General features: G+C 31.3%; 1 protein-coding gene across 1 annotated transcript in view; it reads right to left on the bottom strand.

Annotated features, from left to right (window-relative positions):
* Window positions 1-381: 381 nt before the first annotated feature.
* LOC148278456 (uncharacterized) overlaps window positions 382-18,411 on the bottom strand; it is a 30,364-nt gene continuing 12,334 nt past the window's right edge. Inside the window, exons 5-9 of the mRNA XM_088231381.1 lie at window positions 15,309-15,372; window positions 10,765-11,653; window positions 7,946-8,176; window positions 3,584-3,835; window positions 382-2,291 (exon numbers count right to left, since the gene is read on the bottom strand). Of these exons, the coding sequence (XP_088087507.1) occupies window positions 2,110-2,291; window positions 3,584-3,835; window positions 7,946-8,176; window positions 10,765-11,653; window positions 15,309-15,372 (1,618 nt within the window). The 3' untranslated portion in view covers window positions 382-2,109. The remainder of the gene's footprint in view (window positions 2,292-3,583; window positions 3,836-7,945; window positions 8,177-10,764; window positions 11,654-15,308; window positions 15,373-18,411) is intronic.

The raw sequence follows: 18,411 nt of genomic DNA, 5'->3' as shown, positions 1-18,411 counted from the left end.
TCCTATCCTCTTCCCAGTTCACCTAGGGTCGGCCCTTCTCGTACGCAGTCTCTGAGTCTTTCTGACTTGCGTCATCCCACTGGTCTGCTGCTCATCTCTCAGGTCTCTCTAAATATTTTTCCTTCAGGTGGCTTGTGGACGAAATCAAGCTCTCGTTTTTGCTGGGGATGTTGGGCGCAAGTCTGACCAAGTGATCGTCATTGTTTCTGTTAACTAGTCCGTACTGTCAGAGTCTAGTCTCTTTCAGTTTCTCCGGATTAGGCGCGACCCCAAAACTACCACAATTTTTAATATATAATATTTCTATTCCCAATAATTATTATTATTTTATTTAAAATATAAAGAAAAAAATAAAAAAGTATTCTTTAAAACAAACAAAAATTTGCTGGAAAATTTAATGCTTTTAATTAAACATTATTAATATACAAGTAGGCACATACAGTCATAATATTATACGTAAATGCTACATTACGTGTGATTTTGTTTGCTTCTTTTTAACATGCAATGTTTATAATTGACTTAATTATTTTAAGCGGCATTTAATTTATATTATTGTATGTGAATAACAGTTTTTCGTCTTTCGACGTAAGATTTGTTAGACATTTATTTTATACTTAAGTAAAAAATTAACATACGCGGTACGATATTAAATTCGCCATTTATATTCACGTGGTCTCCTTTCTGTTACATATTTACATTATTAATATCGAAAAAAAATATCGTTTCGCGACGTTTTCGAGACTAAAGTGACCCTTTTTTTGCTATTTTTTGAATGTATATATATTTTTTAAAAATGTATATATTCATAACATTGTACATACATTTATTAAGGACTGAGACACAGTATATAGCGATACAATCAGGAACGACCAATGCCTGTGAACTGACACTGCCCTAACTCGCTAGAAAATCCGTGTTGAGTCGGGGCACTTGTAATGCATTCATACCATATATACACACATATATACATTTTATTTATTGTGGATAACTTATATAGCGCCATTTTCGTAATAAAATACCTCAAGGGCGCTTTACATGGTGATTCTACTGTTAAGTTAATTTAATTGAAGCTTTAAATTTGTAATTTGATTAAAATAATTTATTTTGTTGTCACGTGCCACGGATTTATTCAAATGATTTAGAGAACAAGTGGGTTTTAAGTTTTTTCCGAAACATCACTTCACTTTCACAGCCTCGCACCTCTGCTGGGAGAGCATTCCATGCCATACATGTATGAGTATATTCGCATATACATATTCATATTAAATTTAATACATACATATATATTTAGTTTTTTTATTTCATAAATGCTTTATACCATATACATTTTACCATTTATTACCTTTTACATTTATATACACATAATATTGGTCGTTCACCAGTTATTCCACATTCTATCGCAAGTGATCCATTCCCGTTTGAGCAAACCAATTACTCAAACCAGATTTAAATTTTGAAAACGACTCAGACTCCTTTGTCACCTGGTCCAGTAAATTTATTAAATAATATTCTATAAACTCTTCTATTTACTCATTTACACTTTTCAAAAAGGTCTTTCAGACAAACATAACTCATAACTTATTTATTTTATATGAATATATTGACTTTTAAAATAAAAATACCAGTCTAAAAAATGTCACGAAAGCGATAAAACTGGTAACTGGTTATCCAAAATTTGTGGATTTTAAGTATCACCCGTGTTTTATTTCTATAATAAAATACAAAATTAATATAAAATTTAAAAAAAGAAAACTGTTATACAATTTTGAACGTGCAGTAAATAATATAAAAACATTATAAAATACCTTAGTCGATAAAAACCTAGAGAAATATAAAGAATTTGAATATAAAGAACTCATTCATAAATATCAAAATTAGGTAGTGTTCACGTCAACTAGAGATCTTTTTTCCCCTGTATTTCAAAAGTTATTTTGACGTCTTCTAATATCTACCATTTTATGGTTTATTATTATTATGCTTTTGTTTATAACACAGACAAATACTGGTTTTTGCACACATTTCTTAAAACAAATTCTTTCTAGAATGCACCTTAGCGCGCAAATTAAGAAATTCTCTTGAAGTTTTAATTTTTTTGATTTTAGTCAGACATTATTTCATTTGTTCAGTTCTTCGCGTAAATTTCAGCTTCATTCCACCTTTGGTAAGAAGAATGAATACAGAAGAAACATCAAAACACACAGGAACAGCTGTTTCTTCACAAAGCACTACATTGAAATGTCGTAAAATCATAAACATCGCTAATTTAACCTGCATGACACCGAATCGGCTCCCTGAAAAATAAAGTTATGTCAAGTTATTTTCTAATATTATAGTAAAATAATAATTAATTATCAGTAGATTCGATTAAGGACAAAAACATATTATTTTTCAATGAAAAGTATCACACCATTATTTTTCACAAAAAACATTAAAAAAAAAAATATGCTAAAAATATTTTGTATTAAAAACACTATTTTCAATTAAAAACTTATAAATCATTACATTCTTTTAAAAAACTTGAAGATACTGTTTTCAAATAAAAAAATATTAAAACATGATTTTTCTTTAAAAAACATTGTTTTTCACGACAATTTATCTTAAAATAGATTTACATATAAATTTGTCAACAACAAAGAAGCACGCATGTTTATATATTAACAAGGCTTGTGACTTTTCTGATTTGTTTTTTTTGCACCACAACAGACCAATAGGACCAATTACAATGGTGAATTACATCAGATAAAAATCAGATTTAATTTTTTTGTTCTCACCGGGAATCGAACCCGGAACCTTCCGTGTTTGAGTCAAGCGTCTTGACCACTACACCACGGAGGCCGCCGTTTGATTAATTACTTTAAATACCACGTAACATTTATAATTCTGCATATATTAGATCGTTCGAACCTGATGGCGTAAAGGGCACTGCATTGGTATACCAAATGCGGGGTATCTCTTACATGAAGTTAGGGTTTCTGATATCAGTTTAGAGACAATAAAATATTGCTGTTTAAAAACACCATTTAAACAACTATTTTATGTCAACCTTGCCAGGAATCATAGTAGACCAACGCGTCAACCACATCACTACGAGGTGGGCTTATATTTACTCGATTTTCTTATTTAGAATTTTTACCAGACAGTACCCATCTAGTCAAAAGCACCCATCCAAGATTCTGGTCCAATTTCACAGACCGCTCGTACAAACCCACACTACACAGTTAAATTAGGGTTGATTGATAAAAAATAATTAAGTAGATAGTGGCTGCTCTCACCAAAAATAAATTGTTAGAGACAAGTCGGCATCATAGCATACTGGTTATGGTTAGTGCGTTTGCCTCCCATTTAAATAAATATAAAAATATATTTTTAGGTATAATGCAATAAAAACCAATCCACATATAACTTTATTGTGCCTTGTGGATTTTTACGATCGTCTAAAATAGGCTAATACGTGTAATGGATTATTATATTTCAAATAATAAAGTAAAGAAGCAGTACAATACAATATAAATTTGGCTGTGGGCCTTTTAAATCTCTCCAATGCGTTTAAATGTGAAAAAAATAATTAAAGATATATAATCACCTATGCATATCCTTGGTCCTTCTCCAAAGTATAGTTGAGAGAACTGATTCCTTCCTGCTGAGTTTTCCGGGCTGAATCTATCAGGATCAAACTTCGAAGGATCTGGATATAATTCAGGGTCATGATGTATTCCCAAAGCCGGGATTATGACCCTTGTTCCCTTCTCTATAATAGTATCAGTATCGGGAATACGAAATTCTTTTGTACATTCCCTGAATACTACCGGGAGAGGTGGATACATTCTCATAGACTCTGAAATGAATTTAATTAAATGATATGGGTATATTTTTTTAATTTCAATAATTCCAACAGCTTGCCCATCACATACTGCATCCGAAGACTTAAGTCTTCTTAGTTGTGGCCACATACGGGAAAAAAATTGCTCGTTGACGAACGAAAAAAGTTACTTGAAGGAGCTCTGTGTAATCTGGCAGCCTCGGCATATTACGCCAAAAAATATCCAGTGTCAGTCAGAGTGTCAAATGATTATTTTGTTCCTAAGAGTATCTTTCACATTAATGTTATTTTAGTTTTGTTTCTAATTTTTTATTTTTGTTATTTTATTTTTTATTTTATTTTATTCAGAAAACATACAGTCATACATAATAAGTATGAAAAACAACATTTTTTTAACATAAAAAGACCAATTAAGTTTTCATAAATTATGCAAAATAACATTAAATGTGACAAAAAAATAAATAAATAAGAATTTCAAGTGAAAAAAGAATAATTGATGACATTTGCGTTTTCCATGGAGGTAATAAATAAAAATAAATAAAAATACCGAATGTACACTCCGAGCCATCCACGCACACACATGAACGCACATATAAAACATACACAAACATATACATTACATGCGGCACATATACATAGCATAAACCATTCAAGATGCACATTCAGCAACTATCCCAAATAATCGACCCCATGAAGAAACACTTAATACTTATACTTACTACACCACTTTGCCTCTTTCACCAATTCGCATCGTTATGGTATAGCTGTTTTATCTTTCTACTTGCTGAACCAGCCTGCCAATGGTCATGCCAGTGGGAAGAGCAATGTCCTTAAAAACCGTATCTATTCGGTATCGACACTTTTCGTGTTACCGAAAAAAAGTTCAGAGAGGGTAGCTTTTTTTTACTCTAATTACTGAGTATTTTTTTCTCGTGTTATGTATGCCTTAAATATATTTTTGCAATGTACATAAACGTATAAAATTGAAAAATTGAAATTGAAATTAAAAAGTTATACAAGACAATTTTTACAATTTTAAAGTAATAAAGGTCTATAAAATAATGTTCAGTCAAAAAATATTTTGAATGCTAATTATTAGTAGCATAAAAAATACTTTTAAATTTATAATTTTGAATTCCCGCAAAAACGGCGATTCCACTGGCCACGCCTCTAATACGTTACGATTCATATTTATTTGTTCGTGGCCATATAAATTTGTGTAGAACAATATCACGAATCTTAACGTCACAACAACCAAGGCCAAATAAGTCCCGTTTTTCTAAGAACGTACTTTTATTGAAATTTTTTTACATTTATTTATGAAAACATTTCTCCACAATATCCATATTGATTTTGAATAAACAATAAATTATTCCAAATCCATTTCATATATTTTTATTGGTATTCTTAGTATGTGATATTTCTCCATTGATGAATTTGTGTTTTTGAAATTAATATATTGAGTTTTTCATTTAATTTTATTTAAAATGTGGTTTTACACTGCCAAAATTGAACGACAATGTTTGAGTATGTCCAAATGCTTGCAGACTGGCTGGATTCTCTCCCTAGGGAGTTGTTCATATTTAAATTTACTTCAACAGAGAGAGAAAACGTTTTTGAGAAGGGAATATGGAAGTCTAGGCATTTACAGGGTTTATGACCTGTCATTGGCTGGTTTAAGTGGCCACTTTACACACTGTGTAACATTCACCATTCTGCCCATGTTTGAACATCCACATTTCCTCAACTCTTCCATCTGCTGACTTTTGTGAAGTAAAGGAGCTGAAACCTTTATGATGTTGGTGAGATTCATCCGGCTGAACCAAATCACCTACTAGGCAACGCCTGAAAACAATTTTTCAATTTTTATACTTCTTCTTTTACCAGGTAGTAACTCAACAATGTTACACAGTGTGTAAAGTGGCCACTTAAACCAGCCAATGACAGGTCATAAGCCCTGTAAATGCCTAGACTTCCATATTCCCTTCTCAAAAACGTTTTCCCTCTCTGTTGAAGTAAATTTAAAAATTGAACGAAGCTATGCAGAATGCAGCCAGTTCACAATTTACTGATATTGGGTGCCCAAAGGTCAATTCAATGTTCTGTTTACAGCTATGCCGCTTTTATACAAAAAAACTGTAATAATCACCATCTGAAAATAGTGCTGATCGCAGAAACGGCATTTCTCAATTCGCAGAAAACACCCACAGCACTAGAAAAATCTTATGGTGGATAAAAACATAAGTATTTTAATTTTACGAATTAATTTATTTAAAATACCTGTTATAAAAAAAATATTTTTTAATACAGAATGTCACCTCATGTTCGTACATTCAAAATTTGAATAAGAAATTCAATATTCAGACTGGCTGTTTTCTGCAAAATGCACATTGTAGGTTAAAAAATCCCCTTTTTTTTAAATCACCAAAATTCAAGTATTCAAAAAGTTATTGTAATATAAATATGAAATAATACGTTCAATACGTGATGACAGAACATACATCAGAGCTTTAGAGCACCAGAGCCTCAGGGCTGGCTGTTTTCTGCAAAATGCACATCTTAGGTTGTGTGGTCAGCTAGATGTTTAAAATAATTCAAACTTATTAAAAACATATTTTTATTATAAATAAAACGACTGAATGCATTATGTATCATTTTTCAGAGTAAAAAACAGTCCAACGGTTGTGTAGATTTCATTATTCAATATTTTCACTTTTCTATGGCTGGCTGCTTTCTGCATAAATACGTTGAATTGACTCTAAAAATATGTTTTTGGGCTAGAAACGACTAATAATAACATTCAGTTTTCCATGAAAGGCGCCCGAACTTTCAATTGAAATAAAACAAGTTGTGTATGAGATTCCATATTTTATTTGAAAGAGTATTTGATTAAATTATTAATGGAACAGGCTATCGACCGAATGGCTGCCGTGGCTTTACTGGACGGCGCGGGCGCGTGTCCGAGAGGTTCGAGCACGACCACATATCGTTCATGGCATTGTTTATGTTGACTTTTAAGGCATTAATCGTCTATTGTTTATTCATATGTGTCGGTGGATATCAAAATTGGTTAAATCCAAAATTGGTAAAAAAACATTTTTTGTGGAAACACAATTAAAAGTTTAGTTTTACATAGAATACTTATTTCAAAAATGGGAAAATCCAATATTATACCATAATAATTGTTGTCAGAATTTTGATTTTATATCAAAATCGGCAACATCCACTCAATAACACTCAATAACACTCAAATAACACAATAACACTCAAAACGATTAGTTCTATTTATTTTTTACTTCGTAAAAGTGACAACTTTGACACAGACATTCAATGACAGATTAGATCAAAACTGGTTAAATCCACGAATTAATTTTATCAAAACTAGTTAAATCCATTCCGATATATCAAAATGAGTTACATCCAAATTATATTTTCATTCATTTACATATTTATTTATTCAGATATTCAGAACATTACCGATAAAAGACCCAATTCATTCAAAGTACAATAATAGATCACAAATTACAGTAGTTAGTTATGTTATTAAAATAATAATAGCGCAGAAATTTTTCTGCACTCTCTCCACCATCAAAGAGTATCGAGTCTCATGTGGCGACCAAATAATGGAACTAAACTCCAAACGACTTCTTACCAAGGAATTATACAATGTCCTCATAATCCGAGTGTTAGAAAAGATCTTGGCATTTATATAAAAGTTTTACACGGAAACTAAGTCTAATCGATCAAATCAAATAACGTAGAATACTTTTATTACCTATGTCAGACCTACATATAGTTTAAATAACAATTTAGTCGAATGGCAAAAATCAGTTTCAGAAAAGTGTTCTTTGTGAAAAAATGCTTAGTCTGGATATTTCCACTTTTGATGTTTACCGACACATATATACCAGAGATTTAACGTAGCCCCACAGAAAAAAAAAATAGATAGTGGAAATCAAATTAATCACTTTTAAGTTTTACCTAGAAATATCTACAAAAAACATTGGTATTATGCTAATAAATTTATACCTTCAAGTTTGTTTGAGAAAATTCTTGGTTGAAGCACGTTGAAATTTACTATAGATATACAAACGTAACTACATAAATTTAAGTGATATCACTTACCTTCAGCTATTTGTGTGAGATAAGTCATTTGGTTCAGGATTTCATAGGAAATGTCTTGTCCTTTATTATTCTTCATAACTTCGTCTATTTGAGCTTGAACCTTATCCTGGATGTGACGATTTTTGGCCAGCTCCAAAAAGGCGTATGTTGCAACTGTTGATGACGTCTCGAAGCCAGCAATGAAGAATATAAACACTTGAGGTATTATCTCCTCTATTGTCAGGCGATAATCTGCGAAATTCAGGAGATGAAATAAACGTGAGAAACTGTAATGGGATCATAAAAAACTTTAACTTCACACCTTCTATGAACTGTTTCACATAGGTTTTGATGTCAACAGATCAAATTTCGATAAAACTAAAAATTGACATGAAACGGATTTGGTTCAACATTTTGATAAAGCAAGTAGCAAAAATAACTCCTAAAAATAAATACATACGTAAGTACATATTTCGAAATCTTCTACAGAACTAAATGGTGATATTGCTCCGGCCATTTTTTAAATACCAATGGACCCATTTACTAAATATTGGTAAAAAAAATATTGAGTACATATAAATATGTTGTAGTCGTTTTTTTCCATGTTTAAAAATGAGCACCAAAAATAAAAAAAAATGGTAAAAGTTATAAGTCATACGAAATAAATTTTTCTGCTCTTAAAGATATTATGTTTGCGCAGTGTGCGAAAAAAATGCTTTAAATTATTGACTAATTTGCTGTCAAATATCGCGAGAAGCTTTGGCAGCTTTATTCCCTAGATTGAACGCGAACGAAAAGAGGTGTCAAAAATACTTAATTTCGTCTGCTTGACATTTTTAATTATTTATTTTTTTTCCAGAAATATTTTCATTCAACTCTTGTATAAAACCAGTACTTCCACATGGGTGCGAATTTTGGCACCTTACCAAAGCTCAGAACATCAAACTTCTGAGTTTTAAGAGTAAGTGCTTGAGGAGAATATTAGGCATAAGATGGGTTGATTTTATAACTAACATTGAAGTCCGAGAACGGACGCAGGAGCCTCCTATAACGAGCGTCTTGAGGATGCGGTGGTTGACCTGGCTTGGACACGTGCCACGCATGCCTTTTTTTTCAATTGATCGAGCTGTTGACTCAGGTAATTTAAAATTCCTACCTACAACTGCAATTTTACCACCATTTTCTATCATTTAGATTAGTTTTAGTTTATTTTCGTCTCAATAGATCTTCACAGGTTGCAGTGACATTAAGAGCTTGCATAGCACTGACCCACACCTCTAAGAATAGGAAGAATAAGAACGTCACTACATTGCAAAAAATATCGCGTTATAACAAATCCGCACTCGCTTGGGTCGCGATTAACGTGAGTTACCTGTATATTACAAGGGCGAACCGTGTATAGAAGCGATTATGCGCAAAAAAACGTCGAACTATAAAAAGGAAACAATATTTTTTTAAATCTTCTCATAGACATTTTTTTTACCCGTTTTTTAAATATAATACTGTGTGTAACGTATAGCCCGTGTAAAAAGAAATTCCATTGTATTACATTTTAGGTATCCATTGAAATATTCATTTGCTCATTATGGCCAAATTTGTAATTTGGAGATGTTTAAAAAAAATGGATGATCGGAATAATATTTTTTTTTTATTATTAATGTAAACGTTATTTTGACCTTTTTATTTCGGTATGAGGTATGGTAATTATTATGTATTTTCAAGTATTTGTTTTGTTTAAAATTATTTTGTATTAACTCGTAAAAAATACTTTGCGTGCGGTGATGTAACATCGCGTTACCCTTAGCAAAAGATGGAATATTCTGATGTTCAGATATTTAAAAACATACTGTTATAAAGATTTTTTAAAAGTCCAAAATTAAAAACAATTAAAAATAAAATTATCCCTGTTTTAGCAAAATAAATAAAAAATCATAAATACACTGGTCATTTTACATGCATGCATTTATCCCGCCCAATTTACAGTAACTTAATGTTCTTAAAATAAATATTTAAAAAATCTTCGATTATTGAGTACATAAAAATAACATTTTTATATGTAGAAATTGTATGTATTTATTTGATATGTAATATATTTTCTTTACTAACTTTGTATACTATGTGGAAATCTGTTATTAGTTCTGAGTTTATACACTATATCTGTTTGTTTATTAAAAATATGTATGTAGAACTGTTGATTTCCCTAATAAAATAAAATTAAATAAAATTAAAAACAATTAAAAATAAAATTATCCCTGTTTTAGCAAAATAAATAAAAAAATCATAAATACGCTGGTCATTTTACATGCATACATCCCAGCTCACTGCCAATAACCGACTAAATTCATTAACACCGGCCACAGAACAGCGGCTCTGTCTTCCTTGTTTTGATTCTATCGTCGTACTCTCTCTTATACTGATTAATTGCTGTATTTGCGTCATATTCATTCTTCGCATGGCAAGAATGAATAATTTTGTATTAAAATCTTGCATATTTGTACAAATTTTACTTTCAAAATCCGGCGTGGAAATGTGCATTTAAAGATTACAAAAATATAACTTCACCATTTAAAAAACTAAGAGCGACATATCATGCTTGCATCGTATTTTTTTTTTTTATAAAAGAGAAATATTTAAGTGCTTATTATTAACTCAAATATTTCAATTTTCAGACCATTTCCTAAAAGTAGTTAATAACTTATGCTGGAAAAATGAAAATTGAGTTGTGGTAGAGAGGAATTTGAACCTGGGACATTTGGTCCGTGAGTCCGCAATTCTACCACGGGATCACAACCCAACTAAGACTGGTGTGACATAACAGCCACACAAGAGTTAAACCTTACCTGATTTTTCATCGGCATTTTTCATATCAATTAATAACTGCAAAAAATCATTTCTTCTTCCATTGCTTTTTTCTCTTTGATCAATCGTTTCTGTGATTATATTCGTGAAAAAATGTGCCGTGCTTTTCATCAAAATTGTAAATATTCCTTTTGGTATAGTTTTTGGGGCCAAAAAAAACCAGAGATCTACCAAAAACTTGAAGCGGCCAGTCATGACCATTCTCTTCCCCATTCTCCTGAATTCCGTGTCAGGGTATTTGAAACTGTTCATTTGTATCCCAAAAGCGCATGATCCTATGACGTCCGTTCCAAATTTGGCGATCACTTCTTTGATATCGATGTATTCACCAGATTGGACAGTGTTATCGATGTGTGAAATCATTTCTTTGGAGCAAGAGAGCATCGTATCAAACATAAATCTCATTTTGCTGGAGGTAAAAGTAGGGGTTAGTTTTACTCGGAGCCTTTTCCATTCTTCTCCATCTAAATTAAACAGGTGTCCAGCTAATGGATCTGATTCTGATTTAGACATTAGTCCATGCCCTTGAAAGTGATCAAAATTCTTCAATAAAACTACCTTGGCCATGTCTAGATTGTTGATAACTAGGGTTTTTCTGAAGATCATTACTAGACCCACGTACGGGTGCATCTTTGTTTTTTCGTATACAGAGCGAAAATATTGGCCGATCGATTCTTTATATCCAGATTTTCCTATATGTCCAAACGGAAAAGTACTGGGGGGACTGTACACTCCTCTCCGCCTCCAATACCCGTATTGATATTTCATCCATAAATAAAACACCCCTACTGCAGTTAACACAATCACAAAACAGTGAGTCAAACAGTCACATGACTTTAATTCCATATTGAATAATTTACAAGTAACTTGTCAGTCTATACTATACAAGAATATAAACATAAAACTCTGACATTTTTTATCACAGGTTGCTTTTTTGTATAAAAAAAGACTTTTCGCAATGAACTTGTACCAAAAACTCATGGTTCGATTATATTACAATACGCTCTCACATAATTTTAACTGCGTCCTAGCCAAAAATCAAACACGAGTATTTAAATCATATTGTTTGCAAAAAGACCCATTTTAAACAAATGAATGCACGCAAAAAGTTACAGATTTACGAAACTTAAATATTCAACTGATTTTTCTGTTAATTTAATTTTAAAACATGATTCTTATGTCAGGTACGTGGATAATTTTCATAAAGCAGAAACGGGTCGTTTAAATAATGCACAAAGGTAAACACATAACAATTTCACGTTACTTTGACAGAAAGAGAAGGAGTGGCTCAAATTACGCAATACCTGACGATCACTACTGATCCGATATAAAAGTACTGTTTGGCTTGTTTGGTAGTTGGCCATTTCAAGGTGACCCACATAGGCAAGCATCGTTAGTAGCCAGCCATCTGTTGGCAATTTTTAAAACTAACATTCATATTTTTTTACAAATTAACATAACATTTATGGGATTCCTATTGTTACACAATTAAAATTAAAATTATATTATAGTATTAATTGTCGGGTCGTGGTCCCGTAGCTGGTGTTATAAGAACGTAAATATTTATTTATCTTCAATTATTGTAATCGGGACCCTAGGACCCTAGGACCCTAAGACCTCAAGTAACAAAGGTCAATACGCTTAGGAATATTTTTTTATAAAGGAATTATTTGCGTTGTTATGATTTACCCAAATATTTAAATTTTGGGGTCATTTTCAACGAGTTGTTTTCAATTGTCAACAGAGTTATCTTCGTTGTCTATTCAAATCCTTAATAAGAAAATCAAATGGAGATAAGTCCACCTCGTAGTGTAGTGGTTGTTGCATTCACCAACCATGCTTGAAGACCCAGGTTCGATTTCTGGTAGGGTCAACGTGCAATGTTAACGTGAATCACTGAAATATTTAACTATCCATGGACTGGCACCCGAAGCGTAGGACTGATCATCATAATTTAATTGAACAGATGATCAAAATACGCTGCATTGCTGTACGAATGCCGTGCCTAATGCACCACTGGGTATGGAATAGGAAATAATGATGATCCTTCTTTTAAAGTAAAAAAAAATAATCGTAAGTAAAATAAGTGCTTTAATTATTTCATCTATTCAAATGACAAAATCTGAAAAGCATTTTTATCACAATGAGATACCGCTTATCATTTTTCACTAATATGTGTGTCATAATATGTATGAATGTAATAATATGTATGTATTTAATAATATTATGTACTATCAGAATTGAGTTAAATCCTCATGGGAATATGAGATACAATTTGATAAAAATAAATTTGGGATTAAGACAAATACGATTTATTACAAATATGTATAACTTATTATTAATATATTATAAATATTGCACGTACCAATGTAGCCAAATACGCACCGTTAGGTGTGAATAAGGGGTAATCATACAAATTATCGAGACTGTAGTTTTTGTAGTGTAAATAAATAAAATTTAAAAGTTTATATGTTTGAACAAAATAATTTTAACAGAATAATATAGGATATTTTTCCAACAGAAAAAAATTTGTTGAAAATATGTAGGTATAGGCAAATTCCTAGAATACAAAAGCTATGATCAGTCATCGGCTGGGTTTTAAGTGTTCACTTTACACGCTGTGTAACATTCACCATTCTATTTGGTATTTGATATCCGTCTGACTTACAATGGACGGCCAAATGAAATGGACAAAACACATAGACGGACTCACCAAAATATAGCCATCATTACATAGCCTCTTTTACAAAATTAAAGACCACTTACCAATAAATGATAAATTCTAATTGTACTGTACGAAAAAACACGTCAATTTAAGATAAAATACTTATATAGAGAACTTTTCAGAAAAGGAATAGAGAAATCTAGGCATTTACAAAGCAAATGATCTTTTATTGGCTGGTTTGTCACCAATTTACAGTCAGTGTAACATTCAGCTGTCTGCCTATGATTGAAAGATTTTTGTTCAGTAATTTCACGAAAATCAACAAATGGAAGAATTGTAAAAATACGGAGGATAAAATTTAGAATAAGAAAATTAATATATGATATATTATGTATTCTCCAATAAAAGAAACGTATTAGAACATAGCACTTTCCGTTTGGCATACTTTGCACTATTTCAATCAATGGCAACATATTTATGGGATGATAGGATGGGGTGGTTGTGTTCATATTTAAACCTAACAATACTGTGGCAACAATACTTCAACTTTATAGGGTAAAAATGCAATCGTCAATAGACATCAAACTCTGGGTAATATGTTCCAAGAAATCGGTAATAATAATAAAAAATAATCAAAAATCTTTACTAAACCTAATATATACAATGTGAAATTTACAAAAATAAATAAATATTTAGTCTTTAATAAAACAAAAGGTATACACAGTTAAATGGCGGACTTATTGCTACGAGCAAAATCTTACAGTCTGACCAAAAACAAATAAAAAATACTGTAATAAAAAAAAATGAAAGAAAACAAAATACCAAAAAATATTAAAGTAAAAAAATTAAGAATGTACAAATAGTGTAATGTGTATAATTTGTAGTTTAATACCTACCTCATTTATTTCATAGGTGAGAGTGACTAGTACTAATGTATTTATTTTATTAAATATTATTCTTAATTGTTGTTGCTTTTTTATTTTTAAATGAGTCACATTATTTAATTACTATTTATCTATTCTGAATAACTGTTGAGTAACTGTTAGTATTAGTTTATATTTAAATGCTATTTATTTATAATTTAACTTTGCTTGCCTGTATGTACATTTCGTAATGTATTTTTTACCTGATATGTAAAAAGCACTAAGTGCCGTTTATTTCAATAAAATAAAACAAAATACATAAATACTATCGATCCATAGGGTTTTTCTGTTCAAAAATATCGAAGTCATTAAGATTAGTTAAATAAATGTGAAGTTATGTATAATAAAAATTTGAGGCTCTAATGAACAGAGCACCCAGAAAAAACCATTACAGCGTTTCCATAAAAATGCAATAACAATTTTAAAAAGAAAGAAAATTTTTAAAACTTCATGCACACCTAAAAGAAACTAATTTTTCTTAGTGGTAAAAAAATCATACCACTTTTCCGTCTATAAAATACATTTAGGACCTTACTTATAAACCTGGTATAAAGTTACGCCTAGGCATAGTCGGAGAACAAGGATGGGAATACAATTCTTATCATAGAGATAATAATGGTATTCCTATCCTTATTATTCTACTTCTATGCTTAGGTGTAACTTTAGACCAGGTTTATAAGTGAGGCTCATATAGATGTAACGTTCAACATGTGTTCAAAAGATGTGGCCGACGCTATTAAAAAATTAAGTAATGCTAATTCTCTCGGAGCAGATTTTATTCCGACATTCTTCCTAAAAGGTAGTGTGGAACTTATAAAAAAACCACTGTTTTTTGTATGGTCTTTCTTTTAATACGGGGTTCTTCCCAGAAACATGGAAGACGTCAAAAGTAACACCTATACATAAGAGTGAATCTAAGTCATCAGTAGAAAATTACAGATCTGTAGCTGTTCTTTCTGAACCAGCGAAGGTATTTGTAATTATCATATGTAGAATCGTCACTTCCCGAGTGGAGCCATTTATAATTTATGAACAACATGGGTTCAGGAAAGGCCGCTCGGTTAAAACCAATCTTATGGTTTTTACGAACTACGTCACGGAAGCTCTAGATGCAGGACATCAGGTAGACTGTTCATATAATGATTTCGCCAAGGCCTTTCATACTGTCGACCATGATGTTTTATTAAATAAGCTGTATGAGATCGGTTTCTAAAATGGTATGTAAAAATTAATGGCGAGTTACCTCCAACATAGAAAACAATACGTCTCCTACGGTCTATTCGCGTCAGAGTGTTTCCATACTTTCTCGGGTGTCCCGCAAGGCTCTAACCTGGGTCCTTTGTTGTTCTCAATTTTCAATAATAATATTAAAAATGTAATTTTGAACTCGCGTTTTCTATTGTTTGCGGATGACTTAAAATTATTCTTAAAGGTGACAACTTCTGACGATTTTCGTCTTCTCCAAGCGGATATATCTAATATATATGAATGGAGAAGGCGAAACAAACTTAGGTTTAATGTTTCCAAGTGTTCGGTCACATCCTTCACTAGGGCCCAAAAAATTATTTTTTCGCTACAAAAAGAATGACCAGAATCTGATACGAACATCGAATGTTAAGGATCTGGACGTTAGATTTGTGAGCACCCTGAAATTTCATGAACACATATAATCAGTGGTATTATGGTGGCATTGAAGATGTTAGGATTTGTTCTGCGTACTGCCGGGGTTTTCGAAAATACTCGCGTACTGAGAACTCTTTACAACTCCTTGGTGCGAAGTAGACTCAAGAGTGGCTCGATGATTTGGGGGCCACATGAACTGAAGTACTCTCTTATGATAGAGAAAATCCAAAATAAGTTTCTGAGATATTTCTACATGAGAGAGTGCGGGTATTATCCTTGGATCTACCCGACTGAGTTTCTCCAAGGTATGCTTAGCTACAACAATTTAGAGACTAGAAGAATGCATTTGACTACTCATTTTTATCGATTTTTGTGCGGTAATTACGCGATAATTCTGAGATTATGATGAGCATTGGTTTGTTTGTTCCTGATAATTACTTAAGACAGCGTCAGCATAGATTGTTTCATATTCCAATAAACAGGACCAACCTGCCAATGTTTTTGCTTGGTGGAAGGGCTACCGCCATGCTGAACAACATCGCTCTGGATATTGATATGTTCTATGTATCCGAAGGGGTTTTCGGGAGCAGGATTCTCCTACTACTTTGACATGAGTCTCTTTCATGTATTTTTTTCTTTTTTATAATATGTACGAATTGAATATATGTTTGTAATGTATATTTTATATTTCAATAAATGAATTGAATTAAATAAATGAATTGAATTCAATTCTCTGTGAGTATTTGTTGAATTTCACCAAAATATATAATCTATGTAAGTGCAATTTCCTTTCTGTTTATTATATAACTTAGTTAACACTAAAAATGCATTATGTAACTTCGTAGATATTATAATAAAAAATATGTACATTTCCCTTCCCCTTCTTATCCTCTCTTAAAGCATCCGTCCTAATCCCACCCAATTAACAATAACTTACTGTTCTTAAAAAAAAAAATGATTTTCGAAAAATATTTACGAGTATATGAAAATAACATGTTTATATGTATAAACTTATATGTATTTATTTAATATGTAATATATTTTTCTTACTAACTTTTTATACTTTGTGGAAATCTGTTATTAGTTCTGAGTTTATACACTGTATCTGTTTTTTTACTATAAATATGTGTGTAGAACTGTTGATTTCCCAAATAAAATAAAATAATTTACAGTTTATGTTTTAATTAGTTAAATATTTTCTGTAGATTAAATACTGCTGAAACGTATTCCTATAATATAAGTTAATATTAGAAAAATAACAAAGAAAACTAACCTGAAAATAATGTTAGGAGAGTTTTCAAAATACACAATAATTCATTTACTTATGTCAATTCTATTGATATAAAGTTAATCCATATGTATTTCTTGCATTCGTATTTTTATGGTAAACTTTTTTTTGTCAATTTTATTAAAATATCTCGAATTGTAAGCTAATAAAATCTGTGACGTGCGTTACCGAGTCACTGACATTACATATAGTAAGAAGAAGTCTTGTGATATTATTATAGTTTTCGCCCTTTACAATTTTACTATTTTTCGAACTACAAATGATTTTATAGCATCATGCCGCTAATGGGAGCCGAAAGATGAGAAGACTGAGAAAAAAATTGAAGCAGGATGCTTTCAAAATAAACATCGCCGAAAGACAAAATAAACTTGTGAAAATTGTCGTTTCTGCCAATACATCAACAGCCTCCGTGGTTAAGTGGCTAAGCGATTCCCAGTGAGAACACGAAAAATATAATATGATTTTTTTCAAGCCTGAGTCCTCTGTGCTATTTATCACTGCAATGGGCCCTAGCTTATGGTGCAAAAAAAGAATAATCGGGAATAAAAAACATTTATTATAGTTAACAAATTACAACAGGGATGGAGAATACCTTAAATAAGGGAATATGGAAGTCTAGGCATTTACAGGGCTTATGACCTGTCATTGGCTGGTTTAAGTGGCCACTTTACACACTGTGCAACAGATGAATAAACATATACTATATAAAATAAATATCCAACATTTTACACTGGTAAAAGTAATACGGAGATTTCAAATTAAGTGTATAAATAGAATATAATACTGGTTGCGAATTTCGTATATATTCAATTTTCAAAAATAATAAATTCAAAAGGGAAATCAGCGACGGCATCATCGTAGGTGAGTAGAGATGAGTAAATACAATATTATTTTTTCATTTTACAAACATTTCATTTATGGTTTTCCGAATTCTATTATTGTATAATATAACTTCATTTATGACACGTTACGTTTATTGTTCATTATAAGTTTGAAATCATTTTTAGTCTAGTATTGAGTATCTATTATATAATAACCGTATTATTGTATATGAGTGTAGATTTCAATAAAATAACTATAATATATATTTCTGTAAGTAGAATAGAACCAGAATCCTCGACGAGTGTTT

This window comes from Micrasema longulum, unplaced genomic scaffold, assembly GCF_059751315.1.
Source record: "Micrasema longulum isolate JH-2025_06_02 unplaced genomic scaffold, ASM5975131v1 h1tg000879l, whole genome shotgun sequence".
Taxonomy (NCBI): Eukaryota; Metazoa; Arthropoda; class Insecta; order Trichoptera; family Brachycentridae; genus Micrasema; species Micrasema longulum.
This window is presented reverse-complemented; position numbering and strand designations above follow the sequence as displayed.